The 27,142-nt window shown below is 56.8% G+C and overlaps 3 protein-coding genes across 21 annotated transcripts in view; all 3 read left to right on the top strand.

The window, feature by feature from the left end:
• JAKMIP3 (Janus kinase and microtubule interacting protein 3) overlaps positions 1-614 on the top strand; it is a 48,976-nt gene extending 48,362 nt beyond the window's left edge. For all 18 annotated transcript variants that reach the window (XM_058028704.1, XM_058028715.1, XM_058028708.1 and 15 more), the window contains one exon: positions 300-614. The gene's annotated coding sequence lies outside the window, so the exon portion shown is untranslated. The remainder of the gene's footprint in view (positions 1-299) is intronic.
• LOC131086033 (uncharacterized) lies at positions 613-12,321 on the top strand. Of its 2 annotated transcripts, XM_058028725.1 has the most exons (4): positions 1,755-1,905; positions 1,949-2,023; positions 10,236-11,115; positions 11,158-12,321. In XM_058028725.1, exons 3-4 carry the CDS (start codon positions 10,860-10,862, stop codon positions 11,823-11,825), a joined length of 924 nt encoding a protein of 307 aa, XP_057884708.1. In that variant the 5' UTR covers positions 1,755-1,905; positions 1,949-2,023; positions 10,236-10,859; the 3' UTR covers positions 11,826-12,321. The 2 variants fall into 2 exon arrangements, with proteins under 2 accessions (XP_057884709.1, XP_057884708.1); XM_058028726.1 differs by lacking the exons at positions 1,755-1,905; positions 1,949-2,023 and adding an exon at positions 613-873.
• Positions 12,322-13,333: 1,012 nt separating this feature from the next.
• On the top strand, positions 13,334-26,826 carry DPYSL4 (dihydropyrimidinase like 4). The gene is made up of 14 exons (XM_058028897.1): positions 13,334-13,412; positions 15,065-15,153; positions 15,420-15,604; positions 16,666-16,830; positions 18,294-18,355; positions 18,456-18,536; positions 20,772-20,840; positions 21,253-21,373; positions 22,006-22,162; positions 22,379-22,520; positions 23,438-23,608; positions 24,264-24,443; positions 25,306-25,465; positions 26,030-26,826. Exons 1-14 carry the CDS (start codon positions 13,374-13,376, stop codon positions 26,119-26,121), a joined length of 1,713 nt encoding a protein of 570 aa, XP_057884880.1. The 5' UTR covers positions 13,334-13,373; the 3' UTR covers positions 26,122-26,826.
• The last annotated feature ends 316 nt before the right edge of the window (positions 26,827-27,142 follow it).

The raw sequence follows: 27,142 nt of genomic DNA on the forward strand, positions 1-27,142 counted from the left end.
CTCCAGGCATTGTGCTATGGGGCCCCAGGGACCCCCTGGATCCCCTTTTCCTGTGTAAATAAGGGATAAATTGCCCTATTTCTGTGTGTGCTGCCAGAAATGACCACAGCAGGGATGGCATGGAGGGAAACGCTCCCCACTAACAACAGAAACCGAATAGATGGAATAGATCACAAATCCTTTTTTATCAGTTGTACAGTTCAGCAGATAATTATAAACAGGACCTCTCAGAAGTTCTGTGAATGTTATTTCTGCCCAGTGGGCTTTCCTTTGATTGCTGTTCTCCTGTCCTGTTTCAGCCCCTGAGGCCGCTGCAGCTGCTCCTGCTGTTCCTGCCTGAGGGACAGCCCTGCTTCCCCAGACCCACACAGAGACTTTGCCCCTTCCACCCTTGGATCTGTCTCGTCGTGTGCTGCTGGCCAGGGCAGCTGCAGCCTGTGGGACTTGCACGGGGCTGAGCTGGGCTGGGGGGAGTCCCTGCACCCCTAAAACCCCCGAGGAGCCTTTGGAGAGGACAGGACTGAGCCCACCAAGGAAACCAAGAACTCCGAGAACTCTGCTGCTGCCTCAGAACTGAGCCCGCCAAGGAAACCAAGAGCTCTGCTGCTGCCTCTCTGCAGGGCCAGGCTCCGACAGCAGCACCATCTCTGATTCAGATACACTGAATTTATCCCGGTTCCCTGCTAAGCAGGTGGCAAATTGCTTCTGTGCAGAAGTGCCCCTGTCCTGTCTGTGTGCCACACGCTCGTGTTTGTTCCACAGTTCTTCAAAAATCTGTCTTGCAAGAAGTGTTCCAGAGGGAGTAGCTCATGAAAACATGGATGTGAATGAAAATGAAGTGGTTTGTTCCAAGGAATTTCTCCGTTGCACAGGGTATGTCCCATGCTTTGCTGAATATCCCACAAGCCCAGTTTTAGGGAAAATGTAAAGCTATGTTCAGGAAACCAAGCTCTAATTATTTTTTGAGTTGTCAGTAAACCATGATGAGAAAAATTATGCAATAATTTATAATTGGCTGTCCCTGAACAATGACAAAAGACTTAACATTGTTCCAGCAAAAAATTCAGCCTGGAAAAGACTGAACTAAACCAGATTATCCCTGATCCATGTGCACTGGGCTGGGAGAGGGAACAGAAGATGTCCTCAGCTGGAAGGTGTCCTCACCTCAGCGAAAGGGAGCCTAAGTCCCACAGAGCCCGAGCCTGGGAGGCTGGCACAGGAAACAGGAAGGCAAAAGAATCCTCTAGAAAAACAGGAGAAGAGGGGAAAACCCAGAAGAAATTCCAGAGTGTGATTGACCACGTTGGATCCACAGCCGAGCACAGAAATGCAGAGCTGTGGGGCAAGGCCAGGGATGAGGAGCAAGGCCAGGACCAAGGCCAGGGATGAAGACGAAGCCAAGACCAAGGCCAGAGATGAAGGTCAAAGCCAGGACCAAGGCCAGGGATGAAGGATGAAGCCAAGACCAAGGCCAGAGATGAAGGTCAAAGCCAGGACCAAGGTCAGGGATGAGGAACAAGGCCAGGACCAAGGCCAGGGATGAAGACGAAGCCAAGACCAAGGCCAGGGATGAAGGTCAAAGCCAGGACCAAGGCCAGGGATGAAGGATGAAGCCAAGACCAAGGCCAGAGATGAAGGTCAAAGCCAGGACCAAGGCCAGGGATGAGGAACAAGGCCAGGGATGAGGAACAAGGCCAGGGATGAGGAACAAGGCCAGGGATGAGGAACAAGGCCAGAGATGAAGGTCAAAGCCAGGACCAAGGCCAGGGATGAGGACCAAGGCCAGGGATGCGGAACAAGGCCAGGACCAAGGCCAGGGATGAAGGACGAAGCCAATAACAAGGCCAGGGATGAGGAACAAGGCCAGGACCAAGGCCGGGGATGAGGACCAAGGCCAGGACCAAGGTCAGGGATGAAGAACAAAGCCAGGACCAAGGCCAGGAGCGAGGTGCTGCCACCAGCCAGGGTCCCATGTGCCCATCCCCTGGGAGCACGGGCAGGAAGGGATCAGAGCTCTGGACAGGTAAGATGGGCTGAGCAGCTGGAAACCCCTTTGTCCTGGGATTCTGGGGAACTCCCTCCCCTGCTGGTCTCTCTCACTTGGGTTAATAATTACAGGTGTTATTAATCTGTTATTTCTATTCTCCTAAGGTGATAACAGAGGAAATGCTGAATTTGGCATTGAAGTTACCAGAGTCTTTATCTAAACATTATTTAATTACTGCTAATAATTTAGGTGTTAAATTTCAGTGTGATATAATAACAAATTCTGGGTTTATGTTTTAGATCAGTGGTCACTCCTAACACAGAGTTATTGGGAGGTAATTAAATGCACTGTCAGATTTGTATGGACAGCAAGCAGTCACACTGCTTTTAAAAATACATTTTAAATGCAGGAGATGAAAATATTTTTCATTTTGCAGAGAAAAGACAAATACTAATCAGAAAGTATTTTAATTCACAATTTCCCTCACTTTTTTTGAAATTTGTGCTGATAAGGAGTTACTTGGAGCATAAACATGATGGGGAGAGCAGCAGAGAAAGCTGCAGCGGCACAGGCTTTACAGAAGTGTTATTTACATGCAAGATTTATGTATTAATTATTGAATTGTAATTGCACTGTGAAATGAAGCTCTCCTGGGTCAAAGAGGGCAGTGCCCAGGTAGGGGTGGTGGGCACCCAGGGGTGCCCCTCAGCAGAGACGCCATCAATGGGCCCCAGTGCGGGGGGCTGCAGCCAGGGGAAACTGGGAGCTGTGTGTCCTGGAGGAGAGGATTCTGCTTTGCAGGCCGTGTGACTGTCCCAGGCAGGTTTAGGATGGTGTTTCAGTTATTTTTAGTGTCTCTTTAACTTTGGAGCCTGGAGGCTCACAGGGGTGGGTCGCACTTGCCTGTGTACAAATAAATAAACTGACACTTACCTAAGAGAAATTTTTATTAGATATTAACTCTTACATTTATAGAAGAGGCTTGAGCATCCATATTTTTTGCCCTGATTATCTTAATTTAATTAAAACCCCCTGCCTTTATTATAGCTCCATTTGATATTTGTTCATTCAAAGGAAGCAACGTGTGGAATGTGCTTGAACAAATAACATTAAAATATTGTTTTCAATTTTCCAGTGATAGAAGAATGGGGAAAGCACCATGGCAGAGGGCTGGAGCTCCATGGTCTCTGCAGTCCCCTCCTACCCAAGCCAGTCTGTATTCATGTTTCTAAAAGCAGCTTGCTGTGTTTAACTGGTCTGTGGAGCTGGGCATCATGGGGAGATGCCAGCCATGGGCACCAGCAGCAAGCCAGCTTTAGGTTCATGGTGGACCCACCTGTTTTCAGATGCTCCTCTAACCCTTGCATTTCTTACAACAATATAAATTCTCTTTAGAAATGGCCCTCAATATTTTTAATTAAGAATAGATAATGTATTTCCTAGGGAACAATCGGAAATACCGGTTTCAGGAGTTGAGAGCTTGATGGTTCTATTTAACCACGGGTGGGGACATTTCCCCAGGGGGAGCCTCCTGCACCCCCAGAGCAGGACGTGTCCCTGTGAGCCTCTCAGTTCTGTGGATAATTCCTTCTCTTTAAATGGCTTTGCACACTGATCAGTCGAACAGCAGCAGGTGGTTCTGTGTTCCTGGCGTACCCGCTGTCAGCAGAGCGTGGGTTTGGGGTGTTGGGTTTTGCCTCCCTTTCAGAAGGGATGCCAGGGCAGGTGAGGGGCTGCTGGGGCTGGCAGCCCTGTGCGAGTGCTCAGGCTCTCTGGAATGACTCCTTCAGGGCCACTAATGAGCTCCAGCCTCAGCACGCTAATTGGCCACTCTGCTGTGACCCCAGACATCCTTGTTTGAAGTGAAGTGTGGGGAAATTGAGGCCGGCAAGGAGACTCCCATTGAGCAAAGGCATTGACTCAGAAGCTTTTATTCCTTTTGCTGCGCTGCAAACCTTGCGGGTTCCTCTCTCGGAGACAGGATTGGCTCGGCGACGGAGGCGATTTCCAGTGGGTTAATAACTGTCAATTTGTGTCAGAGCAGGGGCTGTCTCTGGCAGGGTTTCTGCTCCGCTGTCTCGGGGCTGCTGCGCGCTGAAGAGCGCAGAGATGACAATGTCAGCCTGAATTTGTGGCTGAGGCGGGGATGGAGGCCCTGGGGCAGGAGCTGGGGCTGAGGGGGGCTGCAGCCAGGGCTGGGCAGGGCTGGGAGCTCCTCAGCCCTGCTCACCCCAGACATCTCTGCTGTGCAGGGCTGCTCCTCCACGGCTCTGCCAAATCCCAGGGGAATGCACTTTGTCACTGGCCAGCTCGGGGTTTCCTTCTGAGCAAAACACCTGGATTATTGCACAGGAACCTTTTGTTGTGCTTGTGTGACGTGGGACCAGCCTTTCGTTTATCCTCTCTACAGCTAAAACCTCCCACTCCTGTGTTGCTGTAGGGGATCACACGCAGCACAGAATCCCAGAATGGTCTGTGTTGGGAGGCACTTGCAGGGTCATCCCTGCCCATCCTACCCCAGGTTGCTCCAAGCCCCATCCAGCCTTCCTCTGAGTCATTTGCTGGGGTGTTCCTCTTGCTGTGGGAAGTAGAGAAGAGCTTTTTTGGAGTGTGAATTAGTGCACCAGCAGCAATTTGGTGTCCTGTGTGCTTCTCCCTCAAAACCACAGCGCCTTCCACCCTCAGCTTGCTCTCCAGAATGAAACCTCCACCTAACTCTGTACAGAGCTGGGACTGGCAGCCTGCTCCACCAAGCTGGTTTTAAAGATAATCATTCATTTCACCTTTCATTCCCCAAAGCACTCCTGGGCAGAGCAGCTTCAGTTCTCATCACAGCTGAAGGGTTCTCCCCCTCAATCTGGGTCTTGCTGAGCTCTTGCAAATAATGAGAACATGGATCCCACTGAACTGTGCCTGCTGAGCTGTCCCTGAACTGTGCCTGCTGAACCAATCCCTCTGAACAGATCCCACTGAACTGTCCCTAAGCTGATCCCACTGAACTGTCCCTGAACTGTCCCTGAACTGTACCTGCTGAACCGATCCCTCTGAACAGATCCCACTGAACTGTCCCTGAGCTGATCCCACTGAACTGTGCCTGCTGAGCTGTCCCTGAACTGTGCCTGCTGAACCAATCCCTCTGAACAGATCCCACTGAACTGTCCCTGAGCTGATCCCACTGAACTGTCCTGTCCCCTCTGAACTGATCCTACTGAACTGAAAATCCAACGTGGAAAGAAAATGCTGGGGGTTTCTATGCACATATTTATCTCTCTGTGTGTGTGTGTGTGTGTGTGTGTATGTGTGTGTGTGTAAAATGAGTCGTACCAAGATTTTATCACAGATAAATGATTTGTAATGGAAGGCAACAGCTTTTTAAACCACTGCTATTATGCCTAGAGGGAGCAGCCCTGTTTTCTGCTCTAGCAGAAGCAGTTTGCAGCAGGTCTGTGTCAGAATCCCCCCATGTCCGTGGGGCATTGCCTGACTGTGGGGCCAGAGCTGCCTGGTTCCACTTTCAGCACAGGAGGTGATGGCAGTGCCAGAGCTCAGCCCTGTCTGGGATGGCTCCTGGCATGAGGCTGTGCAGGAAGAGAACAGGAATGAACAGGAATGGCTGAAATCCCCTGTGCTGATGTTCCTGCAGTCCTGTCTGGGGTGGCTCATGGCATGAGGCTGCAGGGAATGAATAGGAATGGCTGGAACCCCCTGTGCTGATGTTCCTGCAGTCCTGGTTTGGATGGCTCTGGCATGAGGCTGCAGGGAATGAACAGGAATGGCTGGAATCCCCTGTGCTGGCTGCTCCTGCAGCCCTGTCTGGGGTGGCTCATGGCATGAGGCTGTGCAGGGAGTGAACAGAATGGCTGAAATCAGCTGTGCTGATGTTCCTGCAGTCCTGGTTTGGGTGGCTCCTGGCATGAGGCTGCAGGGAATGAACAGGAATGGCTGGAACCCCTTGTGCTGATGTTCCTGCAGTCCTGTCTGGGGTGGCTCATGGCATGAGGCTGCAGGGAATGAACAGGAATGGCTGGAATCCCCTGTGCTGGCTGCTCCTGCAGTCCTGCCTGGCCAAGCAGGGCTGGCACTGATGGGCACCCTGATGCCCGGTACCCCCAGCACAGCCCCATCCTCTCCCCGGCTCCTGGAGCTGCTGGAAGGCATCAGGGGCCCGGGAACAGCGTTTCAGATTCCAGTCTGTGAATATTGATGAGGTGAAATGCTTTTATGCCCGTGGGTAATTCTCTGCTCTTGTGCACTCCCAGCATTTGTCAGCACAAATGGATACGGGCAGGAATGCTCCTGCCTTGGTCAGTTGGACTGGAAAACCCCAGAATCTTCCAAGTCAGTATACACAGAAACAAAATACACCATGGACGTGTTCACTGGTCCTGTGAAACAGTGCGTTGAATTTTAAATTGAAAATGAGGAATTAAGTAAGAAATTAAGTGGAGAGTGAGGGGCCGCTGATAGTTGAGATTCTCAGGGCTAGAGGCCCATCCTCCAGCCACAAAAACCATGGGACTGTGGCCTGAAATGCAACCAAGAATCTGAATTTTTGCAGAGACTCTGTAGTGAATTGCCCAAGTGTGTTTACCCTGTCACCCTGCTCACAAAGGCAGGTGTTAAAAAATAGCATCTTAAAAAAGAAGGCGCACGTTGTCAAAGCTGGGGGTGCAACAGATTTATGTGAGTTCATTTGTGTAATCCATTAACTGTTATTACCCTGATCTTTGGCTGCTTCATTGCAGCCAGCAGGTTCCTCTTTCTCACCAGGAAAAAGGGGAAAAGAAAAAAGAGCTTCCTCTTCCTCCCAGGGACCTGTCCCATCCTCTTCCCTGACATCAAATGTTCCCCTTTCTGTGGAACCTGTTGGAACTAAATGGCCACCGTTTTTAGATGGTTAAATAACTCCCCTCTGCATTTTATTCTGTTGATGATTTCTCATCTTCCTGTTCTCTGGGAACCCCTCTCTGCCCTGCAGTACATCCCCATGGGTTATTTGCATTTTTATTCATGTGCTCAGGAGGGGTTGAATGTGCCATAAATGCCCTCGTGTGAATCCAGTGGGAGAGGAAGGGGAAAAGGCAAGGAAGCCAAGTCTAGCCCATTGTTCTTTCCATGGACATGAAATTCCACCTGTTTATTCTCAGCGTGGGCCATGAGTGGGAAGAGGAGCGATTCTGCATTCCCAGCTCCTGGGGGCTTGTGAGCCCAGGTGAGGATGGGGTGCAGCCCCCAGGGCCACAGTGTTGGTGCAGGGGCTCTCTGATGCCCTCCTTCCCACTGCACGGGTCCCAGAGGGATCCATGATTTACTGGCACCTCACAGGCAGCAGCGGGGTCCCACGGTGTGTCCCGGGATGGATTCAGCTTTAGCAGGGATGAAGAGCCTCAGGCTCCTCCAGGCAGACTCTGCTTTGGGAGAGAGGGCTGAGCTGCCCTAGAGCCACCTGCAGCATCCCTTCACCTGCTTGGTAACTCTGCTTAGGGGGCTCAGAGAGGCATTGCCTTGGCCAAGTGCTGCCTGATGGCTCTGGTGCCTTTTCCTTACTCCCAAACGTGTCCCAGCTTTTCCCAGCAGCCCAGGATGCTGTCAGTGCCTCCCTCGGCCATATGGTCCCGTGTGATGTATATAAATAAACATATGTATATATAAATAAGCATGTAAATATGTATCCATAGATAAAGATGAATGTGTAAATACATATCTCCTTCCATTGCAGCCTTGGTAGGAGGCTGTGCTGATGAAGGTGATCATTCTTCTTCAGAAACTGTCGTGACAGGACAAGGAGAATGGGGTCAAACTAAATCAGGGGAAATTTAGCTTAGATACATGGAAGAAACTCTTCCTTGGCAGGGTGGGCAGCCCTGGCACAGCTGTGGCTGCCCCTGGATCCCTGGCAGTGCCCAAGGCCAGGCTGGATGGGGCTGGGAGCACCTGGGACAGTGGGAGGTGTCCCTGCCATGGCAGGGGTGGGATGGGGGGGGAGATGTTCCCTTCCCACCCAAACCAGTCTGGGGTTTTGTGATTCCTTCCTCACATGAAATTTAATCCTTGATCTTTGAGGAGCTGCATTCCTGCATTGTTCTCTTCAGCAAAGCTGCTGTTTTCCACAAGCCGCGAGTGCTCAGAGGCACAAACACCGTCCGTTCCCATCTTTCACATGCTGCTGTCGCAGTTTCACAGCTCTGGAACCATTCCGTGTGTTCGGCGGGAGGCGGGGGCGAGGCGCGGGTGACTGTGCCGTGTGCGGGGCCCCGGGGGCAGCGGTGCGGGAGGGACCGGCGGGGGCAGCGCTATGCCGAGCGCGCTGTGACGGCCCCGACGGGCTGGAGCACAGCAAAGGGCGTCTGGAACACCCCGTCAGCCGCCCTCCTTCCTTTCTGTCCTTTACTTTTCAGGAATTGCTTCTGAAACCCTTAGGATGCTGTTGTCACCTGCGAGCGGCATCCCTGTCCCAAGGCTCGGGGGGACAGGGGAGCCGGCAGGACCTGCTCTGGTGCAGGGGGTCCCTGCGGCAGGGCTGGGGCAGAGGAGCCCAGGGAGCCCGGCACTGCCTGCCCTGCCGGCCGGGCTGCCAAGGGTTAACCCTTTACCGCTCGGTGGCTGCGCCAGGGAGGGCATTCAGCCGCTGCTGGGGCTCGGGGAGAGGAGACAGGGAACGGGGATGGAGAGGGACAGGGAACGGGGATGGAGAAGGGACAGGGAATGGAGATGGAGAAGGGACAGGGAATGGAGATGGAGAAGGGACAGGGAATGGAGATGGAGAAGGGACAGGGAATGGGGATGGAGAAGGGACAGGGAATGGAGATGGAGAAGGGACAGGGAACAGGGAATGGAGAAGGGTCATGGAACAGGGGATGGAGAAGGGACAGGGAACGGGGGATGGAGAAGGGACAGGGAATGGAGATGGAGAAGGGACAGGGAATGGGGATGGAGAAGGGACAGGGAATGGGGATGGAGAAGGGACAGGGAATGGAGATGGAGAAGGGACAGGGAATGGAGATGGAGAAGGGACAGGGAACAGGGAATGGAGAAGGGTCATGGAACAGGGGATGGAGAAGGGACAGGGAACGGGGGATGGAGAAGGGACAGGGAAAGGAGGATGGAGAAGGGACAGGGAACGGGGGATGGAGAAGGGACAGGGAACGGGGGATGGAGAAGGGACAGGGAACAGGGAATGGAGAAGGGACAGGGAATGGGGGATGGAGAAGGGACATGGAGAAGGGACAGGGAACGGGGATGGAGAAGGGACAGGGAACGGGGGATGGAGAAGGGACAGGGAACGGGGGATGGAGAAGGGACAGGGAACGGGGGATGGAGAAGAGACGTGGAAAGGAGGATGGAGAAGGGACAGAGAACAGGGGATGGAGAAGGGACAGGGAACGGGGGATGGAGAAGGGACAGGGAACGGGGGATGGAGAAGAGACGTGGAAAGGAGGATGGAGAAGGGACAGGGAACAGGGGATGGAGAAGGGACAGGGAACAGGGAATGGAGAAGGGACATGGAGAAGGGACAGGGAACAGGGGATGGAGAAGGGACATGGAACAGGGGATGGAGAAGGGACAGGGAACAGGGGATGGAGAGGGACAGGGAACGGGGGATGGAGAAGGGTCATGGAGAAGGGACAGGGAATGGGGGATTCTCTCCCTTCTGGCCACTGGCAGGGCTGTTCTCTTCCCACGTGTGTTCCTTCCCCAGGCATTCCCCGTCCGGCTGGCTCAGCTCTCCTGGCTGGGTGGGACATGGGAGCAGGGACACGGTGCCAAGGAGGGGGCACGGGAGGGTCAGGGCTGCTGCAGCCCCCTGCCACCTACGGGCACCACGTCCTTCCTTCCTTCATGCCGCCTCTCCTCCTCTGGGGAGGGGGAATTTGGCTCCCTGGTTATTAACTCGTCCTCTCAGAGTTTGTCAGATGAGGCAAATTTTAAATTCATCACGACCATCGCCACATTCTGAGTGTTACCCAAAGCTGTTAGGGGAGTACTGCTTAAGGAAAATGAATTATTTGATGTGCAGCACAGCCTGGAGAAAACAGTACATTTAACATTTAATAAATTATCTCTTGTTTTTTAGGGAAAAAAACAGTAACTGGCTAAGCCCACTCCAACTCAGACTTAACTGAGAGCTGCTTAACACAACCCAGCACAACCTATGGAATGGAAATGTTGTAGATTTTGGGATTAAAAATCCCATGTGGAGGAGAGGACCGCAGCTGTGGTTAAACCTTGTGTTTATTTTATTCTGTAGGTACCTGCGCTGCTGGAGTTTGTAAAGCTATGAAGAAAACCCCTGGATACTGAAATTCTTCAGCCTCTTCCTGCGCTTGTACATCGACAGTGCTTTAACCCAGCACTGGGAGCTCAGCTGCAGAAACACAAGGAAGGGATTTGGTCAGAGAAGTGTGGTATTTGAACCAGAGGGATGCAATGTTTTAAGGCCAAGGTTGTGGATGTTGATATCAGCATACAATTCTATCATGGAATTGATTTAACAAGCTCCGATTCTACCAGATACCAATGCCAGTGCTGGCATTCTGGGATGAGCTGCATTTTTGCTTCTGCATTTCAAGACTAAACGAGTTCATTTTGAGTTCCACTGAAATACTTCATGTCTTAAAATACTGTATTCACTGCAGGAAGCCCTGCAGGTGGTGGCTGAGGTGACAAAGGGCACGTTAGGAAGGGGCTTGAGTCCATCTCATGGCTCTTCACTGGGGATGTGCTCTTGCCCGGTGTGTCCGTGTGTCTCAAATACCGGTTCTGTTTTCCCATTAACTTCCTTGATCCTGGGGGTTTTACGTACAAAGCCAAATGTACAGGACAGGCCTGTGTGTAAATAAGGGATTGCGCTTATCTATATGTCACTATAAATATGTATGAAGTTCTGTACATAGGAAAGAGAAAACGGCTCAAAGAATGTTTTCAGAACTGTGTCCTCCGTTTAAATGCACAGACAGGACATTGCCATCCGTGTGCTCCCTCACTCTCCGGGAAGGGATCCTGCTGGTTCTGCTTGCTGTCTGCATCCCACCGGCTCTGTGAGGAGTTTGTGGTGGCCCTGAGCAGGGCTGGGCTCCGTGTGAGGAGATTTTGTCAACCCGGAGCAGGGCTGGGCTCTGTGTCAGGAGGTTTTTGGTAGCCCGGAGCCAGGCTGGGCTCTGTGTGAGGAGTTTTTGGTAGCCCGGAGCCAGGCTGGGCTCTGTGTCAGGAGGTGTTTGGTAGCCCGGAGCCAGGCTGGGCTCTGTGTCAGGAGGTTTTTGGTACCCCGGGGCCAGGCTGGGCTCTGTGTCAGGAGGTGTTTGGTAGCCCGGAGCCAGGCTGGGCTCTGTGTCAGGAGGTGTTTGGTAGCCCAGAGCAGGGCTGGGCTCTGTGTCAGGAGGTGTTTGGTAGCCCGGGCCGGGCTGGGCTCTGTGTCAGGAGGTTTTTGGTAGCCCAGGGCCAAGCTGGGCTCTGTGTCAGGAGGTGTTTGGTAGCCCAGAGCAGGGCTGGGCTCTGTGTGAGGAGGTTTTTGGTACCCCGGGGCCGGGCTGGGCTCTGTGTCAGGAGGTTTTTGGTACCCCGGGGCCGGGCTGAGCCGTGCCGGGTCTCGGCCGCTCCTCCTCACTCTGGCCCCGGTGCATCCCTTGCCAACACCGTCTCCAAGCCCCGGCCCGGGGCGCTCCCGCGGTCCCTCGGTGCCCGGTGCGGGGGCAGCAGCCGGAGCAGGGGGTGCCGGGGCCGCCCCCGCCCCAAACCCGCTGCTGTCTGTGTGTGTGCCAGGCGTGGACTGCTTGTTCCAGCTGCGGAGGATGCGGCTGTTATTTCCAGTATTCTGCTCTATATCTGTAGCCTTCAGTGATTCCTTGAGTGCCTTACGTGGCTTGTGGACAGAATTCCTGACCAGGAGGAGGAAATGCCCCTGGACCGCCGCCGGCTCCTTCGCACCCTGTGCCCCTGGCCGGCAGCGTGCACGGGAAGAGATTTAGCTTCGACTCAGGAAATCGCCGTGTGAATATGTGTATTAAACCCTGTATGATGTGCTGTACAGTTTATTAAAAGGGACTGCTGTAAACTTATGCAAAACGTAACACAGAGAAGATGGAGGTTTTTGGTGCACCGGCTGGAGTGCCGTGACCCGTGTCCTCTAATCCTACTCCAGAATCATATCCCAAATACAGAACGCTGGGTTCAGTGCTGCGACAGCAACCGACAGCCCGAAAGCAGGGGCTGGAGAGACCGACTAGAGAATTTTACAGATATTTTTGTATTGTGATTCCTATGATATATATCGAGAGACTTTCTATTCCTTTGTAAAATACATAAATTATTGTCAATTTTAATTAAAAAGATCTGTTTTAAACCTTCAAACTAGATGAGCTGGTTTGAGTTTGAGGGGATGGGGGAGCTGGGCAGTGTCACCGGCCGAGTGGGGCACCGGGAGATGCCCGGGAGGGCTCGGGGGGGCGTTCACCGATCCCCGCGCAGCCAACCCCGCGCTGTCTCTGCCGTCGCAGACGCTGCTGGAGATGTCACCTCGCGGTCGTACGCTGGGCCGGGCACGGGTGGATGGGCACCGGGCGGGGCGGGGGTCCCTGGGCGGCTCTTAACGCGGCGCGGGGCTCTCCTCGCCAGGCGAGCGGCGGCGGGAGCGCTGCGGGAGCGCGGAGTGCGGGGCCATGGCGGGGCGGCAGGAGGAGGCTCTGCCCGCCTGCTTTGCGGGGCTGGGCGCGGGCAGCCCGCGGCCGCGGCAGAAGCGCGGCGGGATGTTCTGCAGCGTGGAGGACGCCTTCGACAACAAGACGCTGAACTTCGCCTCGCTCGCTGCCTCCGGAACGGCAACACCCGTCGGGGGGCACCGCCGCGACACCCAGCCGGGACCGAGCCCCGACGCGGGACCGAGCCCCGATGCGGGATCGAGCCCCGGCCCCGGCCCTGACCCCGGCCCCGGCCCCGGCCCCGCCGCGGCCGCGCTGCCCCCGAGAGCTCCGGCTGCGCTGCCCGACGGCTGCCGGCAGGTAACGGGACTGCGCCGGGACAGCGGCCGGGAGCCTGGCCGAGACCGCGGCGGGAGGGCGAGCGGGGGCCCGTCCGGCTGTCCTGCTGCCGTCCCGTCCCGTCGCGTCCGGCCCCGTCCCGTCCCGTGCGGTTCCGCGGAGCTGGCTCCGGGAGCGGGCTCTAGGCCCATGCCCGCGGCGCGGGCTCGAGCCGGGCACGGTGCGGGGCCACCGAGCGGCCGCCCTTCCCTCGCGCTCGGCCCCGCTCGGCCCCGCTCGGCCCCGCCGGACCGGCTCTGCCCGCGGCCGGGCGCGCGGCGGGGCGGGCGGGGGCGCGCACGCAGGCGGGGGCGCGCGGCGGCGGGCGCGGGCACGCGGGACAGCCCCGCACACACGCGGCGGAGGCGGCGGCGATGTCGCAGCCGGGCAGGAGGAGCGGGAGCCGCGGCAAGGTGAGGGCTCGCTCCCCGCGGGGCGAGGGCTGCGGGGCTGCGGGGCTGCGGCCGGGCCGGGGTGGCTCGGCCGGCGGGGATGGAGCGGGGAGCGGGCCGGGCGGGCTCGCACAGCCGGGGGGCTCTGGGGGCTCCTGCCCGCCCCGGGGGGAACGCCGGCGGGGCCGTTGCCGGCGGGGCCGTTGCCGCCGGGCCGTTGCCGGCGGTGCCGGTGCCGCGGGGCCGAGCCCTGCCCCGGCCGCCCCTCGCAGCCTGCCCGCTCCGCTCCGCTCCGCTCCTTTGTTGCGCGGCCCGGCCGGAGCCCGGCGGTCCCGGCGCTTTGTCCCGGGGCCGCCCCGGGGCACAAAGGCGGGCGGGCTCCCTGCCCCGCCGTGCCCCGGCCCCCCGTGCCCCCGGAGCCGGAGATGTGCCCCGGGCACGCTCTCAGCGCGGGGTGTGCTCGGCGCTGTGAGGGCATCCCGCAGCCGAGCGCCGCCTCCCCCGGCAGCCCGGGGTCCCCCCGCGGCTCCCCCGGCGCCGGCCGCGCTGCGTGCGAGGGGATTCCCTGCTCCCGGCGCTTCCCGGCCGCGGCCGGGACACATCCCGCGACTGCCGTGCTCCGCGTTTTGTTTGTTCTCTCTTGCTGCCTCGTGGCAGAACTCCCTCGGGGAAAACCCGGTGGGTGCGGGAGCCAGGGACCAGCGCCGTCCCTGGGATGCGGGAGCGGATCCCGGGTGTGGGGCCCTGCCGCCGCGGTGGGGACGGGGTCAGGATGAGGGTGAGGATGGGGTCAGGATGGGCATGGGGTGAAGATGGGCCCCACAAGGGGAGGGGCCGTCAGGCTCTCCCATGGGGCACTAACACTGTGCTTTCTTTTGATTGATGTTATGGGACGAGGGGAAACAATAAAGACAATAAATCCTTGACTGTTAAAAAGAAAAGTAATGCAGTTCTGTAGTTTTCCCTTTATATGCCAGCGATGCTCTTTTAAACAAGCCCCAAACAGTTTCTAGGCAGTTTTGCCTCCGGACCCGGCTCTTTGAGGGGCAGCATCTCCAGGCTGTGCTGCCACGTGCTCAGGCGTCCCTCGGCTGCTTCTGTGCCCAGGCCGTGCTCTTTGTGTTGCCCATCTCAGCACTGGAAATAATTTTTCAAGCAGCACCAGAGAGCAGGAAAGGAATCCTCTGAAATTAGGCTGCAGCTGAATATAGACATCAGTGCTGCTGCTTCCTAAATTTTCTAGTTAAAGATTCTGGGTGAAGATTCTGCAAATCTGAAAACTGTGCCAGTGTCTGGCTTTGAAGTGAGGCAAGTCCTCGAGGCTTTATCTGCCTCAGCCGAGACTGTGAAAACGGATGAATGGCAATAAATTACCAGGTTAATGAGATGCATTGAGAAGCCTGGAGCTGAGGCAGCAGCACGGCTGGCTCAGCCCTCGGAGCTGGGGGTGCCCAGCCCTGCCTCCTGCCACCCTTCAGGGGGCTGGGCCCCTCCAAACGACAATTTCATATGGTTCCCCTTGCAAATGTGGTTTTAGAATAGTCTGGGTAGTCACTGAACTTGAGTGATTGCAGGGAAAATACTAAACCTAGACTTACTTAAAGCTTGGAATGAGTAAGGTGGAATCCAAACAAAAAAATCTTTAAAAACCTGTGGATTTTTTTTCCTGTTAGGGTCACCACATTCTAATCAAAGGAGGAAAAATTGTCAACGATGATCAGTCATTTTACGCAGACATTTATGTGGAGGATGGCCTAATAAAGTAAGTTAAAAATTTATATTTGCTAATGTAATTTCTTAGAACGATGCAGTGCCTTGGGATTTGAACAAGGTTCTTTCCCATCATTTTTTCTTTAGAAAAATAAAGGCAGCCTTTTAGAGCGGTGTCAGGAAAGAGCTGCACTGGTGTAGCTGCAGCTGTAGAGACTGGCAGAGCACTGGCAGCCGGGGAGGAGCCGCAGAGGTTGTTTTGGCATCCTCACCTCAAAGCTGTTGCCAGCTAAGAGGAGATGTCGGTTTCCTTTGCAGACAGATCGGAGAGCACCTGATCGTGCCCAGCGGCACCCGCACCATCGATGCCCACGGGCAGCTGGTGATCCCGGGCGGCATCGACGTGCACACGCGGCTGCAGGCGCCCACCATGGGCATGAACTCGGCCGACGGCTTCTTCCAGGGCACCCGGGCGGCGCTGGCAGGGGGCACCACCATGATCAGTAAGGGGCTGTGCTCTCCTGCAGGGCACACGGGCCTGCAGTCACTGCGGGGATGTTTGTTTGCCTTCACAGCACAGAAATGTCCCTTTCTGCTGGGCAGACCCAAACACCACAGAGCTAATTGAAGGTGTTGTGTACTGTGCAGAACCTCTTTCCCTTGCTGCACGTGGATATTAAAAATATTTATCTGCTCCTGCCTCACCTCATCAGAGAGCAAGACAGAAGAGCACTTTAAACACCTTTTAATATGTTTTTAACAGCTGTGCCAGTGTGGGGCATTTTTGAGTTTCCCAGCTCTAGGCACAGGCTCCATTTCTGTATAATGTAAAATAATTTTGCTCTCTGTTCTGTTCCTACTCTATTCCCAAGAAGCACTGCAGTGTGTGACTGCAGGACCAGTCTCACCAGTCGTGGCACAGCTCCGCAGTGAGCCCCTGGCCCGGGCTGCAGGGAGTGGGAGCACAGCTGAGGGAGGTGACGGGCAGCGGGGGCTGCCGATGGCAGCTGCCCCAGGGCAGAGTGCCCACCAGCACAGTGCTGTGCTGGCTGAGAAACGTGACAGAGCCATGCTTGGGGTTTGCTTGTTCTGCTTGTATCACCTAGCCTGGGAGCTCTGTGTCCCCTGTCCCTCAGCAGCGCTGGGAGTGAGCTGGTACTGCTGTGTCCAGCTGTGTGGCCTGGGTGCAGTGCCCGATGTGTCCCTGTCCCCAACCTGCATGTCCCTGCAGCAGCAGCAGCAGCTGTGTGGCTGGGGCACAGTGCCTAGCATGTCCCTGTCCCCGACGCTGTCCCTGTCCCTGTCCCTGACCTGTCCCTGTCCCTGTCCCTGTCTCTGACTCCCCTGACCCTGACCCTGTCCCTGACCCTGTCCCTGACCCTGTCCCTGACCCTGTCCCTGTCCCTGTCCCTGACCCTGTCCCTGTCTCTGCCCCTGTCTCTGACCCTGACCCTGTCCCTGTCCCTGTCCCTGTCCCTGACCGTGTCCCTGACCCTGTCCCTGACTCCCATGTCTCTGACCCTGTCCCTGCCCCCGACCTGTCCCTGCCCCCGTGTCCCCGCAGTTGACCACGTGTGCCCGGACGCGGGGAGCAGCCTCCTGGCCGCCTACGAGCAGTGGCGCAACCGCGCCGACAGCCAGGCCTGCTGCGACTACAGCCTGAGCATGGACATCCCGCGCTGGCACGAGAGCCTCAGGGAGGAGCTGGAGGCCCTGGTCAAGGACAAGGGTAAGGGCAGAGGGGCCCCGTGGGCTCAGGGCCGCCGCAGGGTCCCGGGGGGCCGTGGCAGCCCTGCTGTCCCCAGCACCCAGCGCTGCACGGACACACGCAGGCGGCCGCGCTCTGCCCGTGGAGCTGGCACCTGCCTGTCCTTGGCCAGCCAGGAGAGAGCTGTGGGTGGGGACACCGGGCTCCTGCCGTGACATCTGGGTCTGTGCCCTCACCTTTGGGCAGCCTGGTCACGGAAAGGGATTTTGGAAGCTGAAGGAGTAGGGCGGGACACCCTGACGGGCTGCCAGATGTACAGAAAATGCATTTAAAGAAAAACCTCTGGGACAGGGCGTAGAGAAGGGAACTGAGCTTTAAGCATTCCACAGTGGTTCCGTTGTGCCTGTAACTCCTGTGCATCCCGAGGTGGCACACGGCTGGCTGGAAAGCAGGAAAGTAGACCACGCGGCAGGGATTCATGCATTCATTAATACCTATTGCCGTGTTTGGAGCTACGCTCTCCTTCAGATATGCTAATGCAGAGCTAAATGTCTTCAGTGTAATTTGTAGTCTTGCAAGCAAGGGTTTAATTGGCCAATTACCATAGAAATTCACGGTGAATTTCCTGTTAAAATGCAGAGTGGCTGAAGTAATGGAGCTGTTCCTTGGAACACAAATGAAATACAGCTGTAATGTGATCATGGTTTGGTGTTGCTTGTTGCCTCTATCCATACAAAATACAGCAGCAATTCATAGAATCATGGAATGGTTTGGATTGGAAAGGACCTGATCCCATTCCCTGCCATGGCAGGGACACCTCCCACTGTCCCAGGTGCTCCAGCCCCAGCGTCCAGCCTGGCCTTGGGCACTGCCAGGGATCCAGGGGCAGCCACAGCTGCTCTGGGCACCTGTGCCAGGGCTGCCCACCCTGCCAGGGAACAATTCCCAATTCCCAATATCCCATCCAGCCCTGCCAGGGAACAATTCCCAATATCCCATCCAGCCCTGCCAGGGAACAATTCCCAATTCCCAATCTCCCATCCAGCCCTGCCAGGGAACAATTCCCAATTCCCAATCTCCCATCCAGCCCTGCCCTCTGGCACTGGGAGCCATTCCCTGTATCCTGTCCCCCCATCCCTTGTCCCAAATTTGAGAATAAGCCATAGACTGAAGCCACCATTGGAGGAAAACCAGCATGGGAGGGAGGCAGCTGAGTGTGCATTTGGAGCAGTCACAAAGGGTACCTAACCCCAAAAAGGGGTTTCATTTTGTGGTTCAAGTGCACCATAACGTAGAGGTTTGTTGTCTTTCACAACTCCCAAGCTTTGGGGTCAGTGGGGACATTTCCCACATCAGCCCTTGGCTTTGCTTTGCTTCCAGTGTAACCCTCTCCAGCACAACCCCCTGGTCCAACACCCCCGCCCAGCCCACACCAGGGCAGCGACAAAGGGACAAAGCCACACGTGTCCTTTTCTTTTCTCAAGGTGTGAACTCCTTCCTGGTGTTCATGGCTTACAAGGACAAGCTGCAGTGCACCGATAGCCAGGTAGGACAGCGGAACGCGGGGAAAGGCAGGGCTGCCTCTGAGCCGGGCGGGAGGAGGGGGGAGGCAGGGCTGAGCTGGCCCCGCTGTGGTGTCTCGGCAGATGTACGAGATCTTCTGCGCCATCCGGGACCTGGGCGCCATCGCGCAGGTGCACGCGGAGAACGGCGACATCATCGAGGAGGTACCGGGGCCGTGGGACCCGGGCTTGGGCAGGGCCCTGGGGGAGAACCCCTGCCCCTGTCCCTGCCCCTGTCCCTGCCCTGTCCCTGTCCTTGTCCCTGCTCTGCCCCTGTCCCTGTCCCTGCTCCTGTCCCTGCTCCTGTCCCTGTCCCTGCCCCTGTCCCTGTCCTGTCCCTGTCCCTGTCCCTGCTCTGCCCCTGTCCCTGTCCCTGTCCCTGTCCCTGCTCTGCCCCTGTCCCTGCTCCTGTCCCTGCCCTGTCCCTGTCCCTGCTCTGCCCCTGTCCCTGTCCCTGTCCCTGTCCCTGTCCCTGTCCCTGTCCCTGTCCCTGTCCCTGTCCCTGCTCCTGTCCCTGCTCCTGTCCCTGTCCCTGTCCCTGCTCCTGTCCCTGTCCCTGTCCCTGTCCCTGTCCCTGCCCCTGTCCCTGTCCCTGTCCCTGCCCTGTCCCTGTCCCTACCCTGTCCCTGTCCCTGTCCCTGTCCTGTCCCTGCCCCTGTCCTGTCCCTGTCCCTGTCCCTGTCCCTGCTCCTGTCCCTGTCCCTGTCCCTGTCCTGTCCCTGCCCCTGTCCTGTCCCTGTCCCTGTCCCTGTCCCCTGTCCCTGCCCTGTCCCTGTCCCTGTCCCTGTCCCTGTCCCTGCTCCTGTCCCTGTCCCTGATCCTGTCCCTGCTCTGTCCCTGTCCCTGTCCCTGTCCCTGCTCTGTCCCTGTTCCTGTCCCTGCTCCTGTCCCTGTCCCCTGTCCCTGCTCCTGTCCCTGCCCTGCCCCTGTCCCCTGTCCCTGTCCCTGTCCCTGTCCCTGCTCCTGTCCCTGTCCCTGCCCTGTCCCTGCCCTGTCCCTGCTCCTGTCCCTGTCCCTGTCCCCTGTCCCTGTCCCTGTCCCTGTCCCTGTCCCTGTCCCTGCTCCTGTCCCTGCCCTGCCCCGGGAGCTGGAGCCCCAAAGCCTTGGAGGGAACGGGTCCCTGTGTAGCAGCAGGAGCATCAGGGTGTCCTGTGGAATCATCAGTGTCCTCATGGATCTTCACATGTGGGTGCTTGGGTTCCCAAAAAGCGCTTTGGGGGTTCCTAAAGGATGACTGGCTGCCTTAAGTGATGCTTTATCCCGTTCTCTGTTGTGTTTATGAGTTTGGATTGCTTGAAAAATTCAGGAAGTTTGAGGCTTTTGCAGTAATGTCTGTGACATTGGCAGCATTTAGCTCCACCATCAGCACTTGGGAATTCCTCGGTGTTGCAGCCTCTGCTCATGGGCCTTATTTTTCCTTTTTACCTGTAGAAAAGAGAGTGTTGGCTCCAGCCTCAGACACACAAGGTGGAGTTAGGCTGGCAGTTCCTCAGGCTCACGGTCACGCCAGTGTTCAGGCTGGTGGGGGAGTCAGGCTGAACTGAAAGCCAGATCCAGTCCTTCAAATGGGTTTATTTGAACAAACAGGGTAAAGGCTGATTCCCACCTCCTGGGATTTTATCTGGAAACCTCAGCTGGCTGTGGAGCCAGGCAGCTCATGGTGCAGCAGTGTTTCTGTCAGCTGCCAGCCTGGTGACACTTGAGCCCTGGGGACAAACCTGGAGATGTGTGACAAGAATACAGACAAACAGGCACGCTCTGAGAGCAGGGGGCTCTAAAGGATCCTGTGGGATCTGCTCCCTGGTGTTGGATTACATCCTTGCCCTAGTGCCAGCTGCCTGGGAGGCTGCATGACACAGAGCAGCAGAGGCACAGGCTGAGCTGTGTGCTGGACACCTGCGTTCAGATGCCACAGGAGGGACCTGGGACAGCCCAGAGCTCATCTCAGCGTCTGTCACTGCGGGCTCCCTTTCCTCTGTGCCACTTGGTGAGGTGCAAAGGGACAGGAACCTTCGGGAGAGGTGGCACTGCTGCACCCCAATGCCAGTCACATCCCCGTGCCCATCCCTGCCGCCTCAGGGGCTCCTGAGCAGCTGCAGCAGGCTTTGGATGCTGGGATCCCTCTCCCTTTGCTGCAGCCGGGGCAGCCTGGCTGTCAGTGCCCTCCTCCAGAACCTTCTGGGGGCTGGGAGGGTCCCGAGGTGCTGCTGGGGCACAGCAGCTGCCATGCAGGAGCATTTCTGCAGCACAGGACAGGTGGCCTGGGGAGTGGCTGTCCCTGGGGAGTGTCCCATGTCCCACCTGCCCTCGGGGGGCTCTGGCCAGGGTGTGCTGTGTCCCACGGTGCCCCCGCAGGCTGTGCCCATCACTGACTGCTCTCTCCTTCCTCCTCACCCCCAGGAGCAGAAGAGGATGCTGGAGCTGGGGATTACAGGCCCAGAGGGGCACGTCCTCAGCCACCCCGAGGAGGTAACGCCACCAGCCCTCGCTCCAAGCTCCAGGCCCGCCGTGCAGAGGGGCTGGGACCCCTGTGATGGGGAACATCTGTGTCCTGGGACCCCTGTGTCTGGGACCCCTGTGTCTGGGACACCTGTGACATGGGACCCCTGTGATGTGGAACATCTGTGTCTGGGACCCCTGTGACATGGGACCTCTGTGTCCTGGGACACCTGTGTCATGGGACACCTGTGTCTGGGACCCCTGTGTCTGGGACCCCTGTGTCTGGGACACCTGTGTCTGGGACCCCTGTGTCTGGGACACCTGTGTCCTGGGACCCCTGTGACATGGGACCTCTGTGTCCTGGGACACCTGTGTCGTATTCTTGTGGGACACCTGTGCCGTGTTCTTGTGGGACACCTGTGCCGTGTTCTTGTGCCCGCAGGTGGAGGCAGAGGCCGTGTTCCGTGCCATCACCATCGCCAGGCAGGCCAACTGCCCCCTCTATGTCACCAAGATCATGAGCAGGGGGGCTGCAGATGTCCTGGCTCAGGCCAAGAGGAAAGGTAACACTGGCCTGCACAGGCAATCAGTGAGCCTCTGAGTCCAGCCAGGAACCTCATTGTGCCTGTGAGCTCTGAGGCGCCCTCATCTCCCGAGTCCCCCTCACCGAGGGCGCTGGGGCTCGTGCTGGTTTCCATGGTAGGCTGTGCCAGAGCTAATTGCTTGGAGCTGGGAGGATTGCATGTGTTGGAAGCTGTGACACTTCCATCTAGGCAGGCACAGCTGAGAAACGGGGAATAATCCACTTGTGATGGTTTGGTGTGAACTGAATGAAAGCAGATGTGGAGCAGCTCCAAATGGTGGCTGGGGGTGGAGTGGGAAGGGCTGGATCAGTCCTGGGGGAGCAGGGTGAGGGAGGGAGCACAGGCACCGCTTCCCCGGCCCGTGGCTGCCAGACAGAGTCAGGCTTGGTTAAAGGAAGGCAGGACAGCCCGTAGGAATGTGTGCCTGGTGCAGGGAGGGGACAGACAGATCCGGGCCCTGCTTTGGCAGTGTCTCCCGGTGAGCTGAGCTGATGTGAGGGATGAGCGGGGCTCCGAGGCGCTGGCGGTGCTGCAGGAGGGAGCGAGCTGCCGTGTGTGGCTGTGGCAGGGCCGTGCCCGTGCCGTGCTGCCCGACAGCCCTCGCTCTGCAGGTGCCGTGGTGTACGGGGAGCCCATCACAGCCAGCCTGGGCACGGATGGCTCCCACTACTGGAGCAGAAACTGGGCCAAAGCCGCCGCCTTCGTCACGTCCCCGCCCGTCAGCCCCGACCCCAGCACGGCCGAGCACCTCAGCACTCTGCTCGCCAGGTGGGTGCCGTGGCACACCTGGGCACACCTGGGCACACCTGCCCTGCCCGGTCTGCATCCTGCCACGCCCACTCGATGCCATTTACAGCACTGGCATGGCTGTGGAGCCCGAGCCCACGAGCCTCTGGGCCCCGCTGGAGGGCCCAGCATTGGGGCTGTGCCAGCCCGGGGTGCCCTCAGTGCCCCCTCCCTGAGCCCTGCCCTGTCCCTTGCCAGCGGGGACCTGCATGTCACGGGCAGTGCCCACTGCACCTTCACCACCGCGCAGAAGGCCGTGGGCAAGGACAACTTCACGCTGATCCCCGAGGGCACCAACGGCGTGGAGGAGAGGATGGCCATCGTGTGGGAGAAGTGCGTGGTACGTGCTGCTGCGGGGAGCTGTGCCAGGCTGTCACTGCCCCGCTAGTGCAGACGAGGCACAGCAGTGACACTGTCTAGACGCTGCTGCAGCTTCAGAGAGCTGCCAGCGACAGGCTGAGACACACAGCTGCCTGCACGGTGTCTTCAAAGGCTGCTGAGCAGGGACCGCCCTCCGCTCCTGCTCAGTCACCAGGGAGTGTCTGCAGCGCTTTCCCCCGAGGGTGGCGGGGTGCTCCTGTCCCTGGGGGTGGATGGGGAGGGGGTGTCCCTCCCGTGGGACGTGGCTGTGGCCACGCTTCCCGCTGCCAGGTGACCCCCGGCCCCAGCAGGCTCCTGTCCCCCCTGTGTGCCCGGCAGCCGGGCTGGGATCCAAGGGTGGGACCAGTCTGTGTCCCTGCAGCATCCCTGGGGAGCTCCGTGCTCCAGCCCACAGAGCAGATGTCCCTGTGCAGCCTGCAGGAGCTTGGGAGCCGAGCCACCCTGAAACCTCTCTGAGATGGGCTTTGTTCAAAGACAAATAGAACTTTTCTTAAGGTGACCAGTGAAGATGGTAAAGAAATGGCACTGGTTGGGTTCACTTCCAGTCTTTCTTCACTGGGCTGTCCTCAGCCCTCCTCAGTGATCCTGAGATGCCTGTGCAGGAGCTGGAGCCAACCAGTGAAGGTCTTGTTTTTCAGAGACTTCAACCTTTGGAGTCCAGGGAAAATAAAACCTCTCTGTCATATCCTTTATCCCACAGGGACAAGGCTCATCCTCACATCCCCTTCCCTGTAGCCACAGCCCTGTGGCAGAGCAGACCCTCACCCACACGGGCACAGGGCTGGGGACAGCGGCTCCTGCCAGGGCACAGCTATGGGGAGGGAGCAGCAGCTCCTGCCCCCAGCCCTTGTTCCCCTGGGATGTTTCCCCTCCCAGGTCCCCGGGAAGATGGATGAGAACGATTTTGTGGCAGTGACCAGCACCAACGCTGCCAAGATCTTCAACTGCTACCCCAGGAAGGGGCGCGTGGCTGTGGGCTCCGACGCTGACCTGGTGCTCTGGAACCCCAAGGCTACGAAAATCATCTCAGCAAAAACACACCACTCGGTAAAAGACGTTTTCAATCAGTTTCTGGGGCTGGTCTTACTGTCAGATCTGGAAAGCAATGCATGTCCTTAGCTAGATCAGATCATTCAGCAGGGGAGGAGTTCTCTGTGTGGGTATACTGATGAAGAACCATGCATTTGCGTTTAAAAATAGTAGGAAAATATCCTTTTATTGCTGTAAGGGTGGGATTGGTACTGAGGGACCACTCCAAGACAGATGACATCTGGTAAGCAAATCTTAAGGTCAGTATTTGCTGTGGACTAGAAAAATGTCAGCGCTGAAATGAAGCATTGAACTAGTGCTGAACTGCATTGTGTATTAGTTGCAGTTTAATACGTATTAAACTATTGCTATAGTTTTATATATAATGGTATTAATCTTAACACAAAATTTAAATATTCCATAAATAATATATAAATACTATAATAATATTTTAATAAAAGTAGTAAACTATTGTTGTAGTTTAATATGATCGGTTTTAAGGTTTATTTTCTCCATTCCAGTTTGCTTCCCATTGGAATCTTGTTATTTGAAATATAGGGGGTTGGTTAGTTCTGACTGATGGTGCACGAGGAGCAATGTACAAAAATGGGGGGCATTTTTGGCCTCCTCTTCAATCCTGCAGGCACTGAATATCAGGGTTTGCTTTTTCCAGAGCGTGGAGTACAACATATTTGAAGGCACTGAGTGCCACGGAGTCCCAACCCTGGTGATAAGTCAGGGAAGAGTTGTCTTTGAGGATGGAAACCTGTGTGTCACCCAGGGCTCAGGTCGCTTCATCCCTAGGAAGACCTTCCCTGACTTCGTTTATAAAAGGATAAAGGCGAGAAACAGGGTAAGGAGAATTTTATTTGCCATAATCCCTTGTTTTGATCACAATCTCTCAGCTGTAGTGTACTGGGGCCGCTGTGCTGGCAAACCTGCAACAGCAGCAGGAGTATTATCAATGCTGTTTCTTTTTGTGTGTAACTGCCTGGATGTAAGTCAAGAAATCTTAGTATTAGAGCTAATAATGACAGTTTTATTAGCCTATTTCAATGTTACAAAGCAAAAATATGACTCCTTTGTATTGATGTAGAGGGAGGAATTCCTCTCTTACCTGTGCTGGAGAGGTTTCTGTTGCTGGTGGTTTCTATAGAGGTTTCTGTTTTCAGTGTCTGCTCTGCAGCCTTTGGAGGGTAAGGGATGTACATCCCATAGGTGCTGGAATACAGTAAGATAAATGCTCCCGTGTGCTGGCACAGCTGTTTAAAGAGACACAAAGGCATGCAAATATGTAAAGAGCTTCTTAGCAGCTCTGTCCTCCTTCCCTTTTCCCTGTGCTATTGCAGACACTGTAATTGTGCATCCTACAGAAAGGCAGAGCAGGAACCGGTAACCCAAATTAACTGCAGAGGCAGGAGCCCCAACTCTGGTGTGCCTCAGGGTGTCTGGGGTGCCTGGAGGGCAGGATGGGGATGTGCCAGCTCCCTGCAGGGTGGGAATGGGACACAGAGAAGGTGCAGATGCCCCATCCCTGGAGGTGTCCAAGGCCAGGCTGAAAGTCCTTTGAAGACCACCATTCTCCCTGGGCTGGGCAGCTGTGCCGGGGCAGCTGTGCCCTCTCCATGGAGGAACGTTCCCGTACCCAGCCCAATGTCCCTGGCAGGCACAGCTGGAGGCGCTGCCCGCCTGTGCTGACGCTGTTCTCCCCGCAGCTGGCCGAGGTGCACGGCGTGCCCCGGGGCATGTACGACGGGCCGGTGCACGAGGTGCCGGCCAGCGTCAGGACCGCGGCCCCGCGTGTCACACCCTGCGCGGGCAAAGCCGCGGCGCCGCCCGTGCGCAACCTGCACCAGTCCGGCTTCAGCCTGTCCGGTACGTGGGGCCAGCAGGGCCGGGCTGGGCGGGGGCAGCTGCAGGGCTGAGCCACGGACACCTCAGCTGTGTGCTGTGGCCGCAGCCCAGGCACCGAGTGCGGCACGGAAAGCGCTGGAGTGTTCCACGGTATTTCTGCCGATGCACAAAGCCTGCTGGGGGCTCTGTTCCCCGGAGCCAGAGCAGGCAGTGATTCAGCACCATTTGTGCTGCAGAAAGCTGCCCGGCAGCTGTTGGGAGCTTGGAAAGCCAATGCTCTGCCCTAAAACCACTTCCATAATGGTTTTTAGCTGGTTGGATCATACGGGTCCCGTATTGTTTGATAAATGTTACCAGTCCCCACATTTTATTATATACAGAATTTATTTCTAGGAAAGCCACTTATAAATCTTCCAGAAAGAAACAATGAAAAATTAAGTTCGGGCAAATATAGCCATTCCAAACTGTGCCGTGCTCCTAGAGTGTCCAAAACGGCCCATAATGCAATTCCTGGTGTTTGCTGAGGAGCTGTTGCGTGGCTGTGGGGTTCAGCAGTGGCACTGCCCCTCTCTCTGCTCTCCGCAGGCTCCCAGGCCGATGACCACATTGCGCGGCGCACGGCGCAGAAGATCATGGCCCCGCCGGGCGGCCGCTCCAACATCACCTCTCTGTCCTGACCCGGCCCCGCGCCGGCCCCGCTGCCGCTGCTGCCAGGCCGGGGCCGCGCTCGCCAGCTGTGCCAGCCCTTCCCGCTAGGTAGAGTAGAGCGATCCCCGAGGCAGCGCTCCCGCTTGCGCTCCCTGCGCGCGTTCCCTCGCTGGCTGCTAGGAAAGCCCTTCCCTCCTGTGCATGCCCGGCCCCAGGGCTGCGGGCCCGCGTGGGCATGAAGGCACATCCCGGCTGGATCACGCTCCTTGCCAGCAGCTCCACTGCCCGCTCCCATCCAAGGACTTACAACAGACGAGCACTGCCGTGGTTTCCAGCCAGAGCCCTCCGCCCTGGCCGAGCCTCCAGAGCCATCCCCAGCCCGTGTGTCCCTCTGCGGTCGCAGCTCAGGGACAAGTGCAGCCCCGTGCCCTGGGACAGAGTGGTGCTGCCCCTCCAGGACCTGGCCATGCCGTGGGCTGATGTCCTTCTGTCAGCCTTGTTTTCTAAAGATCATTTATACGGTTTTTTAAGAACTGAGTGTGAGTCCAATACCAAATACCGGGACTCGTTTGGAGGCCAGGTGCATGCAACACACTTTTTTATAAAGATTATTCTAGCCCAGGTATTACATTTAAAGGTGTGTACACAGAGTGAACCTCGGGCTGCAGAGCCATGCATGTACATCCAGGAATGGCTTTCCGTTCCTGTCTGCTCCTTGCTTGGAATAAACTTGGCTGGAAACCATGAAATGGTGGAAGTGGTTGATTGACCCGAGTCCATTTTGTTGTTTTGTTCCTTTGAGTTTTTCTGGTGAGGCTGGGAGCATCCCATCGTGACGTGCAGGTCGCTGTGCTCCCTTGGGGGGGACAGGCTCGTGGTGGCAGCGTGGGCAGAGTGCCTCCCTTCTCCTCAGCCCTGCTCCCCTGGTTTGCCTCCTGCCCCGTGGTTTGCAGATGAACCCACAGCTCAAAGAGAGGGGCCTGGCTTCCCCTCGGCCCACGCTGGTTCTGGTGCTGGTGAGACCTCATGCCATGTCCATGAGACACCAAT

The sequence above is a fragment of the Melospiza georgiana genome, chromosome 8 (assembly GCF_028018845.1).
Source record: "Melospiza georgiana isolate bMelGeo1 chromosome 8, bMelGeo1.pri, whole genome shotgun sequence".
Classification (NCBI taxonomy): Eukaryota; Metazoa; Chordata; class Aves; order Passeriformes; family Passerellidae; genus Melospiza; species Melospiza georgiana.